The sequence below is a fragment of the Molothrus ater genome, chromosome 9, assembly GCF_012460135.2.
Source record: "Molothrus ater isolate BHLD 08-10-18 breed brown headed cowbird chromosome 9, BPBGC_Mater_1.1, whole genome shotgun sequence".
Lineage (NCBI taxonomy): Eukaryota > Metazoa > Chordata > Aves > Passeriformes > Icteridae > Molothrus > Molothrus ater.
In genome coordinates, this window is record NC_050486.2 from 27472121 (window position 1) to 27491972 (window position 19852).

General features: G+C 39.2%; 1 protein-coding gene across 2 annotated transcripts; it reads right to left on the reverse strand.

Annotated features, from left to right (window-relative positions):
* Window positions 1-1254: 1254 nt before the first annotated feature.
* On the reverse strand, window positions 1255-18253 carry OMA1 (OMA1 zinc metallopeptidase). 2 transcript variants are annotated; one of them, XM_036388187.2, is made up of 9 exons: window positions 18109-18252; window positions 16777-17308; window positions 16174-16402; window positions 15518-15691; window positions 15324-15431; window positions 13969-14097; window positions 10598-10672; window positions 8786-8935; window positions 1255-2661 (listed from the first exon to the last, which is right to left on the reverse strand). In XM_036388187.2, the coding sequence occupies exons 2-9, from the start codon at window positions 17286-17288 to the stop codon at window positions 2443-2445; spliced, it is 1596 nt and encodes a 531-aa protein (XP_036244080.1). In that variant the 5' UTR covers window positions 17289-17308; window positions 18109-18252; the 3' UTR covers window positions 1255-2442. The 2 variants fall into 2 exon arrangements, with proteins under 2 accessions (XP_036244080.1, XP_036244081.1); XM_036388188.2 differs by lacking the exon at window positions 8786-8935 and having other exon boundaries at window positions 18109-18253.
* Window positions 18254-19852: the final 1599 nt, after the last annotated feature.

Here is a 19852-nt window from a genome sequence, read left to right on the forward strand (position 1 = left end):
CAAGCAAAATAGAAAGGAGAAACCTTTTCCAAAGCACTTGAGAAAAATATTGGGGATGAATGAAAATGTAAATTAAAGCCTGAAATTTTCAGCATCCCACCTTATATGTAAAACTATACATTTGAAACAATTTAAACAGTATTTAAATAGATAGTGTTCTAGTGCAGAGGCCTAACTCTTGTGTGTGTTGTGTGTGCACTTTTTATTTGGTTGTATATGTCTGTAAAAAGAGGGGTGAGTTTTATTAGATGAGTACACTTGGAAAAAATACATAATCTCCTTGTCAGTCTAATATAAGGAATTACCCCTCCCTTGAAACCTTTTCTCTCACATCACCATCATCATGGTTACAAGGCTATTTACTTACAAATCTTAAAAAAGCTCCCTTGGTGAACTTGAAAATTCCATCTCCTGCCTTCAACTGCAGTACTTCACTCATTTAAAACAGACAGCAGAAATATGAAATTTGTGTGTTTCATACTTCATCCTGAATGCTATAAAAACTCTTGTTTGCTCTCCTTAGTCCTACCAGACACAAGCATCCAGTTGCATGCCAAGCAGCAGCCCTGGATAACAAAACAAGCTCTGACACTGGAGCAAGAGAGAGGCAGCAGCGTTGGGGTTTTGGTGCTGCAGGATAAACTCTGAGGTCCACAGGGAAATCTAAATGGTGTATTTTTCTGTTTACCTTCAGGTGACAATGTCCAAATGCTGCAACACATCACTGAGCATCTGTTACAAAAACTCCTGTCACCAAGAATAAAAATGGATGGATGAATAATGGTCAGGCTGGACCTTCTGCCTCCTGCCAGCAGGATTGAGCAGAGATTTAAGAACAGCTTGTAAGCAATATGCAGCCAATCTAGACCTATATAATCAGACCTAGAATCATCAGCATTACACAGACATCAACTTACCTCTGAATACAGACAAGGGACTTGCTGGTGTTTCTCAAAGGACCCAGCTTCATTGACTGAAGTCATTGAAAGCATTACTTGTTTCACAATCTGTTTTTCCAACTAAGTCACTGACAGCACTGAATTGGTTATTTTTTTCCTTCTTAAAAGCTTGCATTCTGATTTAATTGAAGAAATATGGTTAAAGTCTGCCCTTCTCCATATAAGAAAAGAATGTCTCAAAATAGGATAACCTGTAAAATATTCTGGATGTTTTCTTCAAGTAAGACACTACCATTTATGAAAGAGATTTTTGTTTTGATCAAATGAATAAAAAAAGCATAACAGCAAATACATCTCAACAGATGAAGGAACAGGATTTCCCTTTTTTATTTTAATTCACTGCCACCTCTTTCTACATCTTCCTGCAAGATCAACATTTCAGTATTTCCATCAACTGCAAAGCAAGGACAATTCAAACATGTGCAAACAGAGATTAACATGCTGGGTACAGTGGGTCACCAATCCTGAAAGGCAGAGCTTCACCTACATTGTCCATATTTTTCTCCAGGGTATAAAAAGTGTGGCTTCAAGGGGAAAGAGGGAGGAAGGGATGCTCAGCTTTAGATGCCAGTTTCCTGACAAGAAGTCACTTTCATGATAAAGTCATCTGCAAAAGCTGTGCAGTCAAGAAACCTTGTATTTGTCTCCTATGTAATATACTCCACATCAGCAATCATTTCCATCCAAATGGATATATCCAAATCTAATGTTGTGGCAGCAAAACTGCCCTCTGATGAGGCACCCTGATCATTTAAAAAAGACCAGAGGCATCTTTGTAAAGCATTTGGTGCTACATGATTCCTTCAGTGCTTCTTCCAGAAGGAAGACTTTCCTGAAAATTATTTCACTCCTTTTTTTAAACTGAACTTGGTGCAACCCTTTCAGGTTACTTTGAAGAAAAATGTTGAATCAATCCACATTCTAAAATGCCTCAGAAAGAAGCAAAATCCCAGCAGTAAATCCACCTAATTAAGAGAGGGTGTATCTAGCCCATAGCTATTATCGCTTCTCAGCTTAATATTTTTAAACAGCCTGGATGTGGAGCAGGCAGTAAGCTCTTCTCATTATTTCTCAAATGAAGCTGAGTAGATCTAACCCAAATTATGGCAAGATAAACCAGACAACTTAAGTGATGAAAATTATACTTTTCCCTCTGCTTTAGGGACGCTTCTGGCTCATCTGTCCTCTGATCAAGGTGAGCCTGATAAAGCTGAAAATTACACTGTGTGACTGGATTGTATGAGATTATCTTTCCCCTGAGAAGTGATTTATTTTAGTAACTCTTAATGAATAAGAAACTTTCTGCTCCAACACGCTGCTCTTCTTGTGTGGGCACGGTTCCTTATTGCTTTGAGTGAGAGATCACATAAAAGAAATGGAGAATCTGAGTGGCTACATCTTCTTCATGGTTCAAAGACAATTTTATGTTATAAGATAGACCTTCAGGGACCACCAATTCCATAAAAAGTGAAAATTGATGTCATCAGTTCGTGGGTTTAACTGCAAAAGTCACTGGCATATCTTCCACTTTTTGAGTGTTAGGAAAGTCCAGTTTTGGTTTTGAGGGATCTTGCTTTGTAGAATTTGGGGGTCCTCGACCTTTAGATGATTCCAGGAGATGTTGCATGTTAAGTCTGAAAATAAGGCGAGGATCTGGTCCAGAAAGAGATGGGCAATTGCAGCTCTCTCTTATTTTAAGAGCCTGTGAACACATGGGAAAACAAATCAAATAGGAAAAACAAGAAAGGTTGCAGTCAGTGACTTTGGCTTTCCAGTCAGGTTTGCATTTGCACATTGGTTAGTGGAATAATGAGCCTGAATTGTTACTGAACAACTTCTCAACAGAAGCCAGGAATTCCTGTGACAAAATGGAGCAATATGGTAAAACAATGGGAAGAATGAAGAGTGAAATTATTTTCTCACACCGTGATCTCCAAGGATGGATATTCTAAAAGGTACAACATAATTAAACAGGAAGTTCTCCAATGCTTTCTGTGATACTTGTCCACATCAGTACTTTTAATTTATATTCACATATAAACTAAACTTTTTGTAGCCCTTTCAGGCCACTTTGAAGAAAAATGTTGAATCAATCCATATTCTAAAATGCCTCAGAGAGAAGAAAAATCCCAGCAGGAAATCCACTTAATTAAGTGGGGGTATATCCAGCCCATAGCCCACAGCCACAGCCCACATACTGCACTCAGCTTCATATTTTTATATTTATATTTACATTCAAATGCAAATGAAAATGACTGCATCAAGGAAAAAAGGGCTCTGAATAATTTACTTCCTCAGATATGTTCTATTATTGAAGTAACTATACATAGATGTCTGACTCAAAAAAGGAGGGAAAATCTCCAATAACATAATGGACTTTTAACTGTTTGGCACAGAGATCCAGATGGCTCATCAGTATAGCTAAACTCCTGTTACTCAAGTGATCTCATCTCCAAGAAGCATTTGGAGTATTCCAAGTTTCCAAATATTACCAGAAAATAATGTCACAAGAAAACTATGTCTCTAGAATGTAACAATTTCTCTGGATAAAAAGACCAGCAGTAAGAGACCAAACTTTTAGTTCTGCTCACTGATTCAGTGCCATTGCTTGCATTTGACAAGTAAAAAAGTAGGGGCACAAAGGAGCCAGAGGATCTCCCAGAGAACCAAAATTCATTAGCACAAGCACATTCCCCCCAGATCATCCTGTCTGCCTGGCCACCTGAGAAAGGAATGGCATGGATGAATCTCACATCTCAAAGGCTCTGTGGAGAAATTGATACCAACCTGTTCAAAGTCAGCTGTTTCAAAGGATGCTTAAGTTGTGTTCATTGTCACAAAGCTGAACATACCTTAATTAGACCACACAAACTGGCAGCTCCTGTGTTTGGCACACAACAACTGATGAAGTGCTCTGTAAGCAGCTGTACACAGATCTACTGGGATCCATGGATCCTCCTAGAACTCATTTAATTAAGAAAAGTAGATCCTATGTATCATATAGCAAAATATTACATCTAGAACTCTAGAACTCTAACTCTAGAGGGTTCTACATCTCCACTGAGCACTACTTTTTCAAGATCTGCAAAATGAAACACCAAGACCACAACAAGTCTGATGGTTACCATTAATCAATGGTCAGTGTGGTATGGTCACATTTGTTCAATATTGGCCTCAATTAACAGCATAAACCATGGGCAGATTTACATCCAGCTCTGGTTTTAATCCTTTTATAGAGAAACCAGTTCAAATGTGCATTTTATTCCACTTCACTTCAAAATCATGGATTCCTGAAAAGCAATGGTCAGGGCTGTCCTGAGTGGTAGCCAGGAGCCTCCTGGCCAGTATTTGGGCCTGTCAGCAGAAAACACATGCTGGTTAATTTGGTCTAGATTGATTCATGAGGAGGAAGAAAAAACACAGTTTTCATAGCAATCCTAGCACTGCATTGTAGACAGAAATTTTTAATCTGCTTTATATCCACTAGCTTTGTCTGAAGTACCAAATCAAATATTCCAGTGTAGCTCTGCATAAGTATTTGCCCATCATTTTGAAACACTTTGATATTCTTCCATGGGAGGCACTGGAAACATCTCACTACAGCAGATTTTAAAATAGAAGAGCAGAGCTTCTTAACTCACTTTTATCTATAAGGAGGTTCCAAAACAAATTTCTCTTCTAACTTTACTACAGTGAACTGATAGAGTTTGCTGTAAATGGCTAGAAACAAACAGAATTTAAAATTAACAAATGGTTTTGGAAAAAGACACATTCCAAAAATGTAGCAAGAGTTTCTCCAGTTGTTTCTTGCTGAAATGTAAAATTCAAATTACTGGATACACAAGTCTGGATTAGGCATGCAAATACTGTTCCTGTCTAAGTTTTTTAAAATATGATTAAAGCTTTCACAGCTTGTTTTTCTACAGCATGACTGTCCATGTCGTCACCAAATGTAACTGTACTGCTGAACACTCTTCTGCTTCAGTAACCAATCCATTCCTAAACTGACATTTGTGATAAACCAAGAGTTTTCTCTTGTTCTCTTCTAGAACATAAACTGCTGCAAGACTGCATTAATGTCAAGCAGTGTTATTCAAGGCAAATAGGAATATAAAGATTTAGGCTGCATCCTGGAAAAGGCAACAGAATCCTCTTTTAAACTAATTTAGCAATTTTGTATCTCTGGGTTTTCCTGTCTAAACAGTGCCTGACCTACTTCTATGGTTGCACTCACCTGAAGTCCCAACAGCAAAGATAAAAACCAGTACTTCAGGTGAACATTTTTACCCTGTGGATGTCTGTGTTCTTGCTAGACATAGCTGAGCAAGGGGGTAGAAGGCAGCTATTCAACATCATCACCTCACATGCCACTGAGAAACTCCAGATATGGAAAGAAAAGCCAAGTTAACTTGTCATCTCCCTGCTCAGGACAGCTGCAACTACACATTCCAGTGAGGGCAGCCACCTGCCTGCTTATTGCTTCAGGAGATCCCAAATAAAACATCCAAACTCTTGCCTGTAAGTTACGAATGTGAACCTGTTTTTCTTATTAATACAATCAGAGTCACCTCCTGCAATGTTTGGGAGCAGGGAAGGCGGAAGAATTAGGCAGGTCTCCCTCATCCTATCACCTTCATGTAAATGTAAAGCTACCAGCAGAGGCAAATAGAAAAATAAGTAATTTTTAGCTCCTGATATTAATCCTCCACACTGTCACAGACACCAGACTACCTGCTGGTCTCCAGCCCTTACAGTCTTAATGAATTGCAGTAAAAAGATGATTAAAGGAATTGACAGTCTTTACTGGATAGAGAAGAAAAGCAGCTTATACACAATGCTAATACATCCACTTCCCACTGATGTTGGCATAGGAAAGAGAAATTGTGACAAAATATTTAATAACTTTTTAGGGAGGATAGAAATGCAGGTCAGTGATTCTTATTCTTGTTTTTATTTGATAGGGCTTAATTAACATATTCTAGTACTAGAATTAACTAGTAATGTTAATTTATGAAGTAATGTTCACATGATAAGCAAAGGGCAAATATACCAACCTGCTTTTGAAAAGGAAGGAAAATAAATGTATCTCCCATGTCAAAAGGCAGCAGAGGAAAAAGTATTAACTACACAAAAATTAATAAAAATAATAAGCAGCCAATGTGGATTTGAAAAAAAACAGGTGTTGCCAAAGTAAATTAATTAACTTTTTTTGACCAGTTAACTGACCTAGCAAACAAGACAAGCAGTGCAATTGATATATCCCAGCCTATTATTAGTCTCTAAATGACCTCACCATGGCATTTCCACAAGAAAGGGGAAACAGGACTTTCAGTGAATCAAAAATGGAACCTGAGCCAACAACATGATGCTAAAAAAGCAAATGTCACATCAAGATGAATTTTTGTATCACAGGCAAGGCTCAGTAGATAACCTTCTGCTTTATTCAGTTTAGCTGAGGCTTCCACTGCTGTTTAGTGCTGCATTTGAACAGCACACTTGGAAACAGACACTGCCCCAAGTCAGAGAACATGAAAATGAAACATTGAACTTGACTAAAAGATTCTGTAGCTTCTCTCTGGCACTACACTCCCACAGTCTCTCCAGAACAATGATCATCTTCTCACCCTTAGACAAAATTCCTTTAAGATTTCTTTTTCTGAAAATAAAACACATCTCTCCAGCCTTCATGCAGGAATTCTAAGAGATTTCAGTTTCCTATTTAAGACTATATTCTGTTTTCCTGGTTTATTATCCTAACACCTCCCTGTCTGAGGGGAAAATACTTTCAAAACACAGCAAATCTTTTTTATTTGTTCTATTTCATTTCCAGGACAGCATCACTTTTTAACTGCTTATAGCTCTCTTGTTTACTGATTCCTCAGTGTGGCTGTAGCTTCCAACTTGCTCAAAAAACCAGATGTAACATCTTTAACACTCATTTGATTTGCTCTCAGTCTCTTAATGACTTGAAAGGGATCCCTGTGATAGCTCCCCTTTAATTTACACTTCCTGAGACTGTTCAGTCACCTCATTCAGATGTGACATTTCATTACCTGAAGAAAAATTCTCACTTTATATGATTGCATCTTATTGTGAACCTGCTTAAAAGTCTGTAGAGAAAGATTAGAGAAGTCCAAAATCTTGTCCCTATTTGTCCCAGCTATAGTAGCTGGTCTAGTAAGAGATGTATTGTCCTGAAAACCATTTCAGCTCCAAAAAGAGCAGCACATGAAACCAAATAATACTCATGATGGATCTGGCACTGAGTCTTAAGAAGTATCAGTTTCTTCACAGAGAGACACTAGAGATAAAAAGGCCTTTTTTGATAATCTGGCTTCTCTCCTGGGCTCTGAATATCTAATGACAATTAATATATGGTAAACATTCTCTTGTAGAAAGCTCAAAGTACATGAACAATGAAACAAAAAGCTGATATTGAGTAACAATAAAAGCCTAGGATTCCCTTTCCATGCCTGAAATGCAGCCTGAAGGCAGCAGCTCCCACAAGAAGGGGAGTCAATGCTGCAGACAAGAAGCCTCCTCTACACATTTTCTTTCATCTTTATTCCAGTTTTGTAATGCCAACCTCACTTATCTTGTGAACTTGTTAAAAACAGGAAGCATTCAGCCCCTGTTTTCTCATCCTACTCCAAAGAATGTTTAAGGTAAAAGGCAAACAAAAACATCTCCCCTCAATTATCTTTGGGAAGATCTTCCCAGCCTTCACTGCTCTTGGAAATGAGAGTAGCTGTAAAAAGATGGGGGCTGCTCCACCTGCTAAACTATGAGAGATGAGACAGAAATAAGAGTTCTACACAGTTGCTCAGTTATTTAACTTATTTGCTCAGGCCTGGGGTAGAACATAAGAAGTAATTTATTTCATTACTTCTTTATAAGCTAGTCAACAACTACATGAAAATAAATGATCCTGAACCCTTTATGTTCAATCTAGCTAAAACTGAAGCTCCACAACAAAAATAATTTTCTATTCAGCTGCTCAAATGTGTTAAAAAATCCATCAAAAACCTTCTCCCAGCCTGCTTTTGCAAAGTACAAACTTTGTGTATATTAATTTGAAATATCCAGTCTAGGCACTCTCCAGCCTCCTATCCCTAATGCTGACTTTGATTTATGCCATCATTTAGAATATTTACTGTATTCATTCTCATCAAAGGATTCATGAAACTCTTTTTTTTCTCCTTTGAAGTCAGCAAACACCTCAACATTTTAGTGCTCCCTCTGCCAATAAATCTTCAAGTGTCTTTACAGTTTGGAACTGAGAAAGACTTAAAGGGCCAGAGTTTTAAAAAAAGAGAATAGTTGGTTATAAAAGAGAGTATTTCCAAACACAGTTTAGCTTGCTGAAAAACAGTGTCACAGTGGAGTGCTTTAACACTCTATTTTAATTTTTTATTTGCTACAAAAGCAAGAGAAGTCAAGACAATTTAGGGATCCAACTCAAAAACTGCCTTTCTAAAATGGGAAAAAAAATTAGAAAGAGTGGATGAGACCTGTGGCACTGTTACATCTATATCAAAATGCCATTCAAAAGAAAAAATTTTAGACTTTGATCAGAAATCAGAAAAAAACCCAAACTGCATGGAATATAATTACATTTTATCTGTGCTATCTTCCTTTTGCTCATTTAATAAAACCTTTGAGGCTGAAAGCTTTGCAATGGAGAATTTCTGTAAGGATAAAGGTAAGCATGGTGCTATCAGAGTAAATTGGGAATCAATACCAAAGCAGCTAATTAATCAATTAATATCAAACTACTTCTGGCAAGTTTCCTAAGAGGAAAAGCCACTTCCCTGAGCCCTGCTCACCTCTGGGATGAGGCGGTCCAAGTGCTCAGCTCTGTTCTCATGGGAAGGGTGTGTGGAGAGCCACTCTGGCAGCTTGGGCTGCCCCTGGATGGCTTCTGCCAGCTCCATCTGCTGCCAGAAGACACTGCTGGCTCTGACATCCACACAAGCCTGGGAACAGAAGGGAAATAAAACACCACTGCCTGTTTAAAGTAAGAAATACACAGTCTGATTGATACTGAATTACAAAAGACATCTTAAATTTTAAGTTTCTTAAGATTGTTTAGATGGTCCTTATACCTGACAGGAAAAAGCTGTTCCAAAATATCTAAAAGCAATAAAAAATTCATGCAGACACTGGATCTATTCCTTTTAACACCTGTGCTTTAAAAAACTTACATCTGAGTTAGGAAAATTCAACAGGAAGGAAAGGTTTACCCTTTCTGCCCTATACTGGCTCTTTAAAAAAAGCTCAGTGCAAATTCCAAGCTATATTTACTAGAACAAATTAATGATCTCCACAGATCTAAGCAAATTTACAGGAAGAAGTTGAGAGTCAAAATAGAAGGTGATAATAAATCATACTTCAATATACCTAAAAATAACTGGAAATGCTTTTCTGTAATAGATTACACAGCCTTCCATGGGTGATCTGTGGAATCCATGACAATAAAACAGTACTTGTGTAGAATTCCTGACTCTCTTCAAGAAGTACATATTTAACCATAGAAAATCAGGGAGCAGTAACTTTTAGAATTGCTTTTGTGTATCACCACAGACTTCTCTATTTTTAGGTTTAAGTATAAAAGAAAAATAAACAAGATTTCTTACACTGACCTTTATTAGCTAAGAAAAAAAAAGAGACTAGTGGGCAGAAGATAAGAAAATTATTTCTTCCCATTCCCTCTCCCAGGAAGATATGGTGCTTTATCCTTTGAATTGATTTATTTAAATTACTATTATAAAAAGGTTATCTGCACAACCAGAGAAATGCTCATATGTCACTTGACTAATTTCTTTCTGGTATGGCCCTACTTTTTCAGTATTAGAAAGCAGTGAGCACAAACACAGCAATTATATTTTTTTAATTGATTGTATTATTCCCTTAGACAACTTCAAATTACAAATGCAGTTTTAATCCCAGAATCAAAGTTAATTTTTAGAACCCTTCCTTAAAGTAACATTAATAACTATTAAAAGGAAATTTTGCTAATGAAATATTAACACTAGATGGTGCTGCTCTCACTGGTATCTCACACATAAGTCTATTGCACTTAGCCAGAAATCAAAGAGTTGGTTCAGTTCCTTTAATACAGAATTAAATTCCCCAGGGGGAAAAAAAGTAATTGAAAAAATAAACTATGAAAAAATGCTGAGTAGCTTCTGACCAAATTATTGTCTTGCTTCAGCAAAGCTGTATTGTTGTTATGGCTGTATTTCACTTAAATCTTTAAATCTTTACATATAATTAAATCCTACTTATGCAAGATCCCTATTTAGAGTTCTCCTCTTTACAAAGACATGGGATTTTCTTTTAATAGCAACAAAATACACAGAAAGAAGACTGTGCAGGTAATGCACAACTTTACACACTTCAATGTTATTACAATGTTGTTATTATTATCCAATTAGCCACAATGACTTTGTCTTTCCCTAACAACTCTTTTATTCCCCACCACTTCATAAAACTACATATCTTCAAAAACTTACCATTTACCTCCATATGAAGAATGAAACTCCCTCTGACTGTGACAGAAACTGAAAAAATGTCTGGTACTTATTTTTTTGCTAATTTTATTTTTACTGCTAATAAAACCAATCAGTTGTAGTTACCTTTGCAGCAAACTGAAGTCCCACCTTATCAGCTTCAGCCTCCAGGGTTCTGCTGTAGGGTCTATCAAACATGAACTGCAAAGAAAGACATCAAAGTTTTGTTCCTGGGTCTGGAATGTGCACAAAGATAAAGCCTCATAGCTGTGTTTTAAACCCCACTTCCTATGAGAAGGTTATCTATCTATCTAATGCTCACATTGCATGTGACCAGTATTCATTTTCTTATTGTAATCTCTAATTCCATTATGTGTAACTCACTGATCCTGTATTCAGTTGAAATTCATTTTAATTAGTTATATTCTCATGGGAACTATCAGCAGCCAATCTCATTTTGCAGCAACTGAAAGCTAAATACCAACTTTTCACCAGAACTTTTTCACTTCACTCTTTTACTGACATCAAGATTTCTCTTGCAGCAACTCTATGTAAAAAATTCCAGTGGTTCCCTAGACTTTAAGCATGGTATCACCTATTTCTTATGGCAAGCTGCCCACAATGCAGAAATCACTCCTTTGCCATGACTATCCCTAACACAAGCTGCAAATTGCCCTTGAGAAATCAAACTAGAAGACATAAAGCTGACCAAACTCCTCTCCCATTTTTCTAGAGCATTAACACACCCTAAGAGGCAGTGGTGGCTTTCTCAAATGTAATTCATATAGATTTGGGCAGCCTTAGCCTAGTCTGGCATGTTATAGTAAATGCAAATCAGGGCTTGTTTCAACAGCCTGCTCCTGCAGAGATAAGAAACCTGTCACAACATCCTGGTTTAGTCATCCATTAGGAAATGTGAACTGAACAGGGGCAAATGTGCAAGGTTAGAGAAGAGAGAAAGGTCTATCAGCTCAAAAAGGTTCTATCAGCTCTTTATCTGGCTAGAGAAATTTGTCCTCAGAAGTTTCAGGGGAAAAAACACCAAAACTATAAACCACAAACCAATTTGAAATTAAGAGCACCAAAGAAGTGGTCCAGTCCCTGGAGTACATAAAGGTAACTGTAACTTATTGCTGCTTTCCAAAGTAGTTTTTCTTTCCTAAGTCAAAAATAGAAGCCAACCAAATCTGGTTTTAAAAGCCAAACATCTGGTTTAGAAGTAAGCAGAGATGAGGTCACTTTCTAAATTCCTAGTTTCTATGCAGACCTTAAACATTGCAATTATAAATACATATTTTTAAATCCTCTGATGATAAAGTAATTCCTTGAAGTGGAATATGTGTTTTTATTGCCTTGAAAAGTGCTCCAGGTCTGTTGGTGCACATATATTCACTAAACAGCAAAGAAACCCCTGGCTAGTCTGTCATATATTCCTGAAGCACCATTTTCTAGTTAGCCAGATAAACGGTTTGATTAATTATTAAACACTTTTTAGACAGAGAAATGAAATTTGCAACCTACAAAAGAGTCCTGAGGTATCTAACATCCAGTAGTCATCAGCTACTGAAAGATGGAATTGTTTAAAAAATCTTTTGTGAATGTGCTAGAGTGAAAAATCGGAACTTCAAACTCTGATCCAAAATCCTTGTCAGAAATTTGATACAAAAAAAGACTAAATTGATTTTTCAATTTAATTATCTGAGCTGCCTGTGTATGTTGAAGAAAAGGGAGTTCCAGGGATGCTGACTGCCCAAAATCACCAGTTTTCACATGAAATACAGATCTTATGGTGTGAGGTGGACAAGAAAGGAATATGAAGTACTGCATCTGTACATACTGGTGTGTGGGGCATGAGTAAAACTCAGAGTCACGCTTGGTGTTATTCCAAGAATAATTCCTAGGCTTTAGTTCCCATATAAAATAACTGCTGCTCTATAACAAAGCCAATATGTGTCAGTCCAGAAATACGTGCTTAAGGAACAACCCCAAATAAATGTAATAAGAAAAGTTAACAATTTATTTAAGGAAAGAAAATCCATTATCTTTGGGGGAAAGGCAGAACTGGAGCTCACATGCCCAAAGGCCTAAAAAGAATCACTGGGAAACACTTAAGAGTCAATAATAAAAAATACACAATAGTCACCAGGTCAAAAAGTCAAGCCTCTAAGGACAGAAGAGAAAAACAAATATTGAAACAGAAGCAAGTACCACAGCATGGCTCAAATAACCCTTTCACAGAATGGGATGCTAAAGCTTTAAAAAGCAAAATACAGTTATGGAAGAAGAGGAAGAGAAACATCCTGAAAAAATGTGCAGAACAATTCACTTTCATGTAAGCACAACAGGCAAATCCTGAATGAGTGAAACAGACACTGCACTCCTGGGTGTCTAAAAAAACTCAGCTTCCTATTCAGCTGCTCTTGTCTATGGGATGAAAGCTTTGCAAGTATTTATCACTTCAACATTACTGAAGTTTGATCAGCCTTTTAAACCAGGACAGTATCCCATAGATGATGTGTCCTTTGCACAGGATTCAGAGCTTAAACCCAGATTCCCTTCCCAACCTAAAGCCCAACTCCAACCCACGATGCCAAAATACCCATTCTGTGTGGAGAGGAGGAGATGCTGACAGGGAGTTGAATCTTGCTGTCTAAATTATGAGCAGTCTTGGGATTCATTCACACTTTGTTTTTGCCAAATTCAGCTCTTCAAAATGCTGGCTAGAATTCATCAATGTATTGGTTTCTTAGCTACTTGTGCAAATATCCAAGCTCTTAAGAGATAATTTATGTTCAGAATCCACACATCTACCCATTAGCATAAGAACTACCAAAACAGATTGGTTATGTTTAATTTCATGTTTTTGAGGAACTGGGGGAAATCTCAGGAAAAGCACCAAATCAAAGAAACCAAAGAGATCTTTCAGTTTAATTCAGATTCCAGTTTTATGATCTAAGCAAATTTCTATTTAAAAAAACCACATTTTTTTAAAAAATAAATGGATAAGTAACTGTCCAGAGAGTAAATTACACTGCTGAAGAAAACTGGCACCAGAAAGCCTCTGAATTTTACTTTGCTGAAATATTTGCTGGCTGAGAAGATTATTTTAGAAACTTGTACTATAGCATGGTTTATATAAAGGGTGTTTAGATTCTCAATTTTTTAATCTTGGAAACTATTCTTATCACTAGCAATGTATTTAAAGAATTCCATATATTTTATTTGGTTTAGGAAGAATTTAATAACTACTTAAAATAAAAACATTGCATTTTACCATATACAACTTCAAAGGGCAAGTTACCTTTCTAAAAGACAATCATCTGTCTTAATTGGCAAGCAGGCTCCTGCAGCCTGTGCAACTAAATCCAGTCATTTAGGGAAATCTAAAGTTCTTCAACATGACAAATGAAAATCAGCATCAACTAAAGCAGAATCAGATTTATAAAACAAGGAAATCCAAGGAAATCAGGAAGGACAATAGAAAATGTCAGTCTTACCTCCTGCAACTTGCTCTGAATCCACTGGCCAACAACTGCCAAACTATCACGAGGACAGATGGCCCAAATCATAGTGAGAAAGATGAGTGAGAGAAAATCCAAGAAGTGAACCAGGCTGGCTTTCTCTGCCTGCAAACAGAAATTGTCCCATTTTCATTCCTTACTGTCTGACATTTCTTTAGAACATTAACAGAATTTGGAAACACTTTAAATGTCACTGATTTTTTTTTTTCCTGTGGAGCCACAGGAAGAGGGCAAGCACAACATTCCCTGCTTGTACCAAAACAAACAAACAAACAAACAAACAAACAAACAAAATCCAGTTGGATACAAGGTACTTTCAGGCCAGAATTCACATAAGCTGTATTCAGCTGGAACAAATACATTCTGCCTATCAGACCCTCTGAGAGACTCAAAGCTGGAGGTAGGATGAAGGCAACGAGCAGAAAAAGTTCTTCAGTAAAAAGGCCAGGAAACATCTCAGTGTGAATGCAAAATCTATAAAAGTACCTCAAAGACTGTTCTTTACATTAATTTGAGAAGAGATAACAAATCACTGAGAGAGGATCATCAATGGGGTAAGGGAACAGTACACATAATGTACTTTTCTTTTCTGCTGCTTTCATTTAAATTCAGAATCCATGAGATTATTCTGTTTTCCAGAGCTCTATTTGACATTGCAACAAATTGATCAGAGCATTTACAAACAGGATCATGCAATACTTCTCACTGTGCCAGCTGGGTGACACCAGATGCCATACAAACAAGATAAGTTCTTCTTCATTATCAGAAATATTTTTTAGAAGTTTAAAGGGTTAGTTGGCTGAACCAAGCCCAAGAAACCATGATGTGAACTGTTGCTCACCAAAATCATACAAGAACCAAGCTCTGGGTATTCCAGAATTTGACATTCTAAAACTGAGTGCTCCAATAATAACAGTATCAAGTATTTTAAGATACTTTTTAAAGGTGCATACACTTCTTCAGGTATTAACAATTATAGAAGTAACAGAGTTGCTGAGCACCTCCAGCTCATGTCTGTGCTGTAAGAGAGGGATCTGCAGATCAAGCTCTAAATGACTCTTGAAATTGAGTCATAATTTACCTGTACAACTGTGAATAAAACCCTGGCAGCCTTTGTGTTAACAGGGACCACCACAGGTCTTCTGACAGTTATTAAGTGCTACACAAATAATAAAGATCTACTGTAGCAGGCTACTCATTTCAAACTCAATTTTGCATTAATTAGATAGAGTCACACTGAAAACTTGGTTGGTAATGATAGGGAAAATCACAACTAGAGTAATTAGAATGAATAATTTAAGAATATTAGACAGCTTTCTTTTAAGACTTACTGCATGTTCCAGCACAGCATGAGCTATTTCATGTCCTAAAATAAATGACAGCTGATGAATATCAGAAACTGCATCCAGTAACCCAGTAAAAACAAACACTTGACCATTCTGTAAACAAAGAGAATAAAAATTAAGTGGGAGACATATCAAGTGCTGTTTCAATATTATTATTTTTTGTGTGGTGTACAACTTACTGGAAGCACAAAAGCATTTACACCTGGTTCATCCACCACGTGGATAACCCACTTGAGAGCTGAGACTTGGGGGATGTCCTTGTTGCTTTCAGACAAATGCCCAACAACTCTCTCCACAACCTGGTAGCGTGCATCTGTCTCAGGTAACATCTGACTTTTGAACTGCTCCATCCACTGAAAAAAAAAATATTCATTGGTCCTAATTTTTAAGGTGGACAAATGTATACAAAACGTGATTTGAAAATATCCTATACTTGTTCTCTTCTTATCTCGTGTCTCTGACAGATGGGAATATGGATACATTTGGATATGGCTTATCAAGTTTCCCTTTACAACAGGAAATCACAGAACTCAAAATTACAGGACAAGAAGTTACAAAAATTACAATGGACAAGAAATAGTTAAGAATGTTTGCTACATGCATGTTATATGCTTTGTAACCATTATGTGCTTCTCGTGGAAAGGGAATTCTAAAAAAGGCCGAGGACAAGATGAGGAGGTAACAGATGAAGGGACTCCTCAGGGTTCTGAGCATGAAGTTCAAAACTCATCAAGGACACTACAAGGTTTGTTTGCCCATTTCATTAGCAGGACTATCTCATCACTAAAAAAGCAGCAATTTTTGAGTACTTTCAATTTCTTGTCTAAAATCTTACCATATCATATTCCATCTGTGACAGCTCCCTAAAATGCTCTTTGCCAAACACCAACAGTCGAGCACGGCCAGTGATGGGTGTCTCCTCCAAGTGGGTAAAATAAAACATGATAAATACAACTCCCAAGCTGCTGACACCCAGCAGGATCTTCCATTTGTTTTTTCTTGCACTTTCTTTGAAGAGTTCCCGTTTATTAGGAGGAAGTGCCTTCCACCAATTTCTTATGCTCCTGTGAGATACAAACAGTGTTAGTTTAGGACATATTTGAAAAGGAATTTGTTACTGTATTCTCTATTACAGCCTCATCTCACGTAGGAGCTTATGGGGGGTTATACTGTAATTGGCTTCCACTCCATTGTATTTCTTCCCTCCCACAGGGAAGGAATGCCCCTTAGTGTTTTGGTTCATCTCCCTCTACCACATGTAAACGAGAAGGAAAAGAGCAAAAAATACATCTAATACCTCTGATAATGGAAAAAAAAAGACCCCTTGTTGAGCAAACTGTCAGTCAAACAAGACTACAAACACATCTGCCGTCCCTCCCCACACTCACACTTTGCATGATGGGTCTTGCACTGAAAGGAAAGTAACACAGTATTTTACCTGCCAAGAATGATGGCAAATAATTTCTGAGCTGGCTTCACAATAATCCAGAAAAGAGGAACTGGTGCAGCCTGAAGTGATGGTGATATGTGAAAAGACCTGTTGATCTGAATGTTCCAAGCAGCAAAGTGACGTGGGGGTTGTCCTACAGAACTGATCAGGAGGGATGGGATCTTCTCCCCCAGTGCCTGAGAAGACTGGGAGAAAAACCTTCCCGAACTATGGTTTGCATTCCTGTACACTTCCTGTCCACTTGTATGTGGGACATCCAAAAGACATCTCAGTCCTTTACCAATCAAGTTTCTATAGGAGTCAGGGTTTCCAGTCAAAAAACAGTTTCTAGTATTTCCACTCAAAACCAAGCTTTGGCATCTATTTCTGTCACCCTGACTTCGGTACCATCCTGTGTAAGACCAAGAGAGATTATTGCACTTCCTCTGTTTGCACAAAGAAGCCAAATGAGACAAAATACAGTTTCTGCCTGACAGCTTTAGACCACAGATGATATTCATAACTTCTTTGGCTGGTTACCCTGAAAAAAAGAAAAAAAAAAAAAAAAAAAAAAGAGCAGACTGGTATTAAGAAACCCACCCAAACAAGAAACTCTGCATCATTATTTCATTTTCCCCTGAACAGACACTATGTATTAGTTTGTCAACATCTGAATTGCACAAAAAGAGGTCACAGTCACAACTGCATCCGGTTACAGTTGTAAGACATCCATCTGCTTCCGACTGTGAAAGATATCAGTATCTTGCATCACTGAGAATAAAACAAGGTGCGACTTATTTTTTTCCTTTCACTTATATTACCACCAGATCAGAGTGACCACAGGTGTCCCTTGTGGGTCATCACCTTTCTGCGCAAGGCTCCTGCCCCCCAGTGCCATTTCTATACATGAGGAAAACCAGGATTTTGATTTTGTGTCACAGGATCTGTGAACATATTGCTCGTACTTTACTCCTGGCCTAGAAACAAAACACGGCCAAACCAAGTGTCGGCCAGCCGGGAGCCTCTAGCTCACGGACATGGAAATGCCTTGGCACGGAACTGACCCAGGCCCTCCCGCCTGAGGGGCCTCGCCGCCCTCACTGTCACCCTCTGGCTCCGATCGCGGCCTCTCCTTCTCCCCCAGCCCCACCACCCTGGGGGGTAACCGCGATTATCGTGACATGGGCTGATGCGAGGAGCCGGGAGTGGGGAATGAAGGAGACGAGTCACTCTGAGGCGCCCGCCCGGATAATGGCGGGCGGGGAGGCGGGGGACAGCTGCGGCCGCCTCACAGCTGCGCGTCCCAGGGACCGACCTCCTCCACCGGGCTCCCCTACTCACCACCGCGGGAGGCGGCGGCGGCGGAGGGGCCGGACCGCGGAGCCGGTGTCGCTACAGGGCCGGGGTGGAGAGCGGGAGACAGGACGGGCGCCGCGCCGCTGCAGCGGGGGGCCCGCGTCCCTTCCCTCAGGCGGGGCCGCCGCCGTTCCCGCCGCCGCCGCCGCCGCTCCCCTCAGGCGGCGCCCGCCATTTTGTGGCAGCGCGGGGAGCAGGGGCGCCCCTCTTGAGGCGCAGAGCCCGTTCTCCTGCGTGCCGTAACTGTGGCTTTGCCCGCGGTATTTCCGTGTCACCTGGCTGCAAAATGTGGAATATGTCAGGATTATTTTAACTCAGCGTGTTCTTTGATGGAAGATCTTTGTATGTTTCAAGCCTAAAATCAGCTTCCCCTAGTCAAAGACATCCGGGAACTGAGAAGGTTTAAGGATGTAGCAAATCAAGATGTTGATGTATATCTGTGTATACATTGCTAACTCGTCAGAGGAACGTGTATGTAAATTAGTAACCAATCATAATAGAAGGGCTGTGCTTGGAAACTTACTAACTCTGAATTCCTGCTTATAAATAATGGCTGGAAAAGCGTGGTGGTCCTGCTTGATTTGTGGACTCCAAGAACCAGAGTGCAGCTCTGAAATAAAAACTGTCTCAAGTGTATAATTATTGCCTTGTTGCACACCAGGTAAAAATCCCATTTTGTGGGCAGCAACCTCATGGCTGAGAGCAGCCCTGAGTCGGGACCTTCTCACTTTGGAGCCAGGTGGAGATCAGTCCTTCTCCCAAGTAAAAAGTGTTAGGGCAAGACAAAATGGCCTCAAGTTGTGCCAGAGGAAGTTCAGGTTCCAGTTCCAGTTCTGTGGAGATCAATTTCTTCACAGAAAAGGTGACTTGACTAAACATTGGAATGGGCTGCCCAAGAGGGGTTCAAGGAATGACTGCATGTGGGACTCAGTGCTCTGGGCTGCTTGACGAGGTGGGGATCTGTCACAGGTTGAACTCACTGATCTTAGAGATCTTTTCCAAGCTGATTGACTCTGCAATTCTGTTTTTGAGGACCTGAAATGGGAAGTGGGTCCTGCTGCCAAAGGGCTGGTGACACTCCCAGGCAGGAAGCAGTCAGATGTGCTGCCAGAGCAGGAGCAGAGGTGATGTTTTTCCCTAGAAAATAGCAAGCTGCTAACTTAATGTGTGGCTCTTGTCCTACTCCTCTGGCTGACAAATACATCTTGAGCGATGTGATGCGAAAAACAAGTTATTTGCTGAGGGAGGGTGAGGCTGGGATGTGTGGTAATGACAGGGCAGCCCAGGCTGCACATAAGCCCTTGTGCCCTGAATGTAAACAGAGGCCCTGTTGCTGTGGAAGGTAAGGAAACACAAATCTTTGTCTTCCAGAGCCACATCCTCTGTGTATGAGCATAGCTGAGTTCAGTGTTTGTCGAGGTACTCCTTATTCCACCTGTTTTATTACCAGAGCCCTCCTGTGACAGTTCTTAAGCACTGATGGTCATTGCCAAGGGAAATACGTAGTGACCCGTTGTTGCAGTCCAGGCCAAGAAGGAACTTTATTTAAAATAGTGATAATCTTATGATTTCCTCTGACACAATTCCTTTAAGACCTGCCCAGGCTCCATTATCATAAGAAGCACAAAGAGTAAAATCTGTCAGTCAGTAACACAGCATTAATTTTTGTGACTGTCTGCTCCAGTCACAAAACCAGCTGAGCTGTAGCAGCAGAAAAACACTTTGTCTA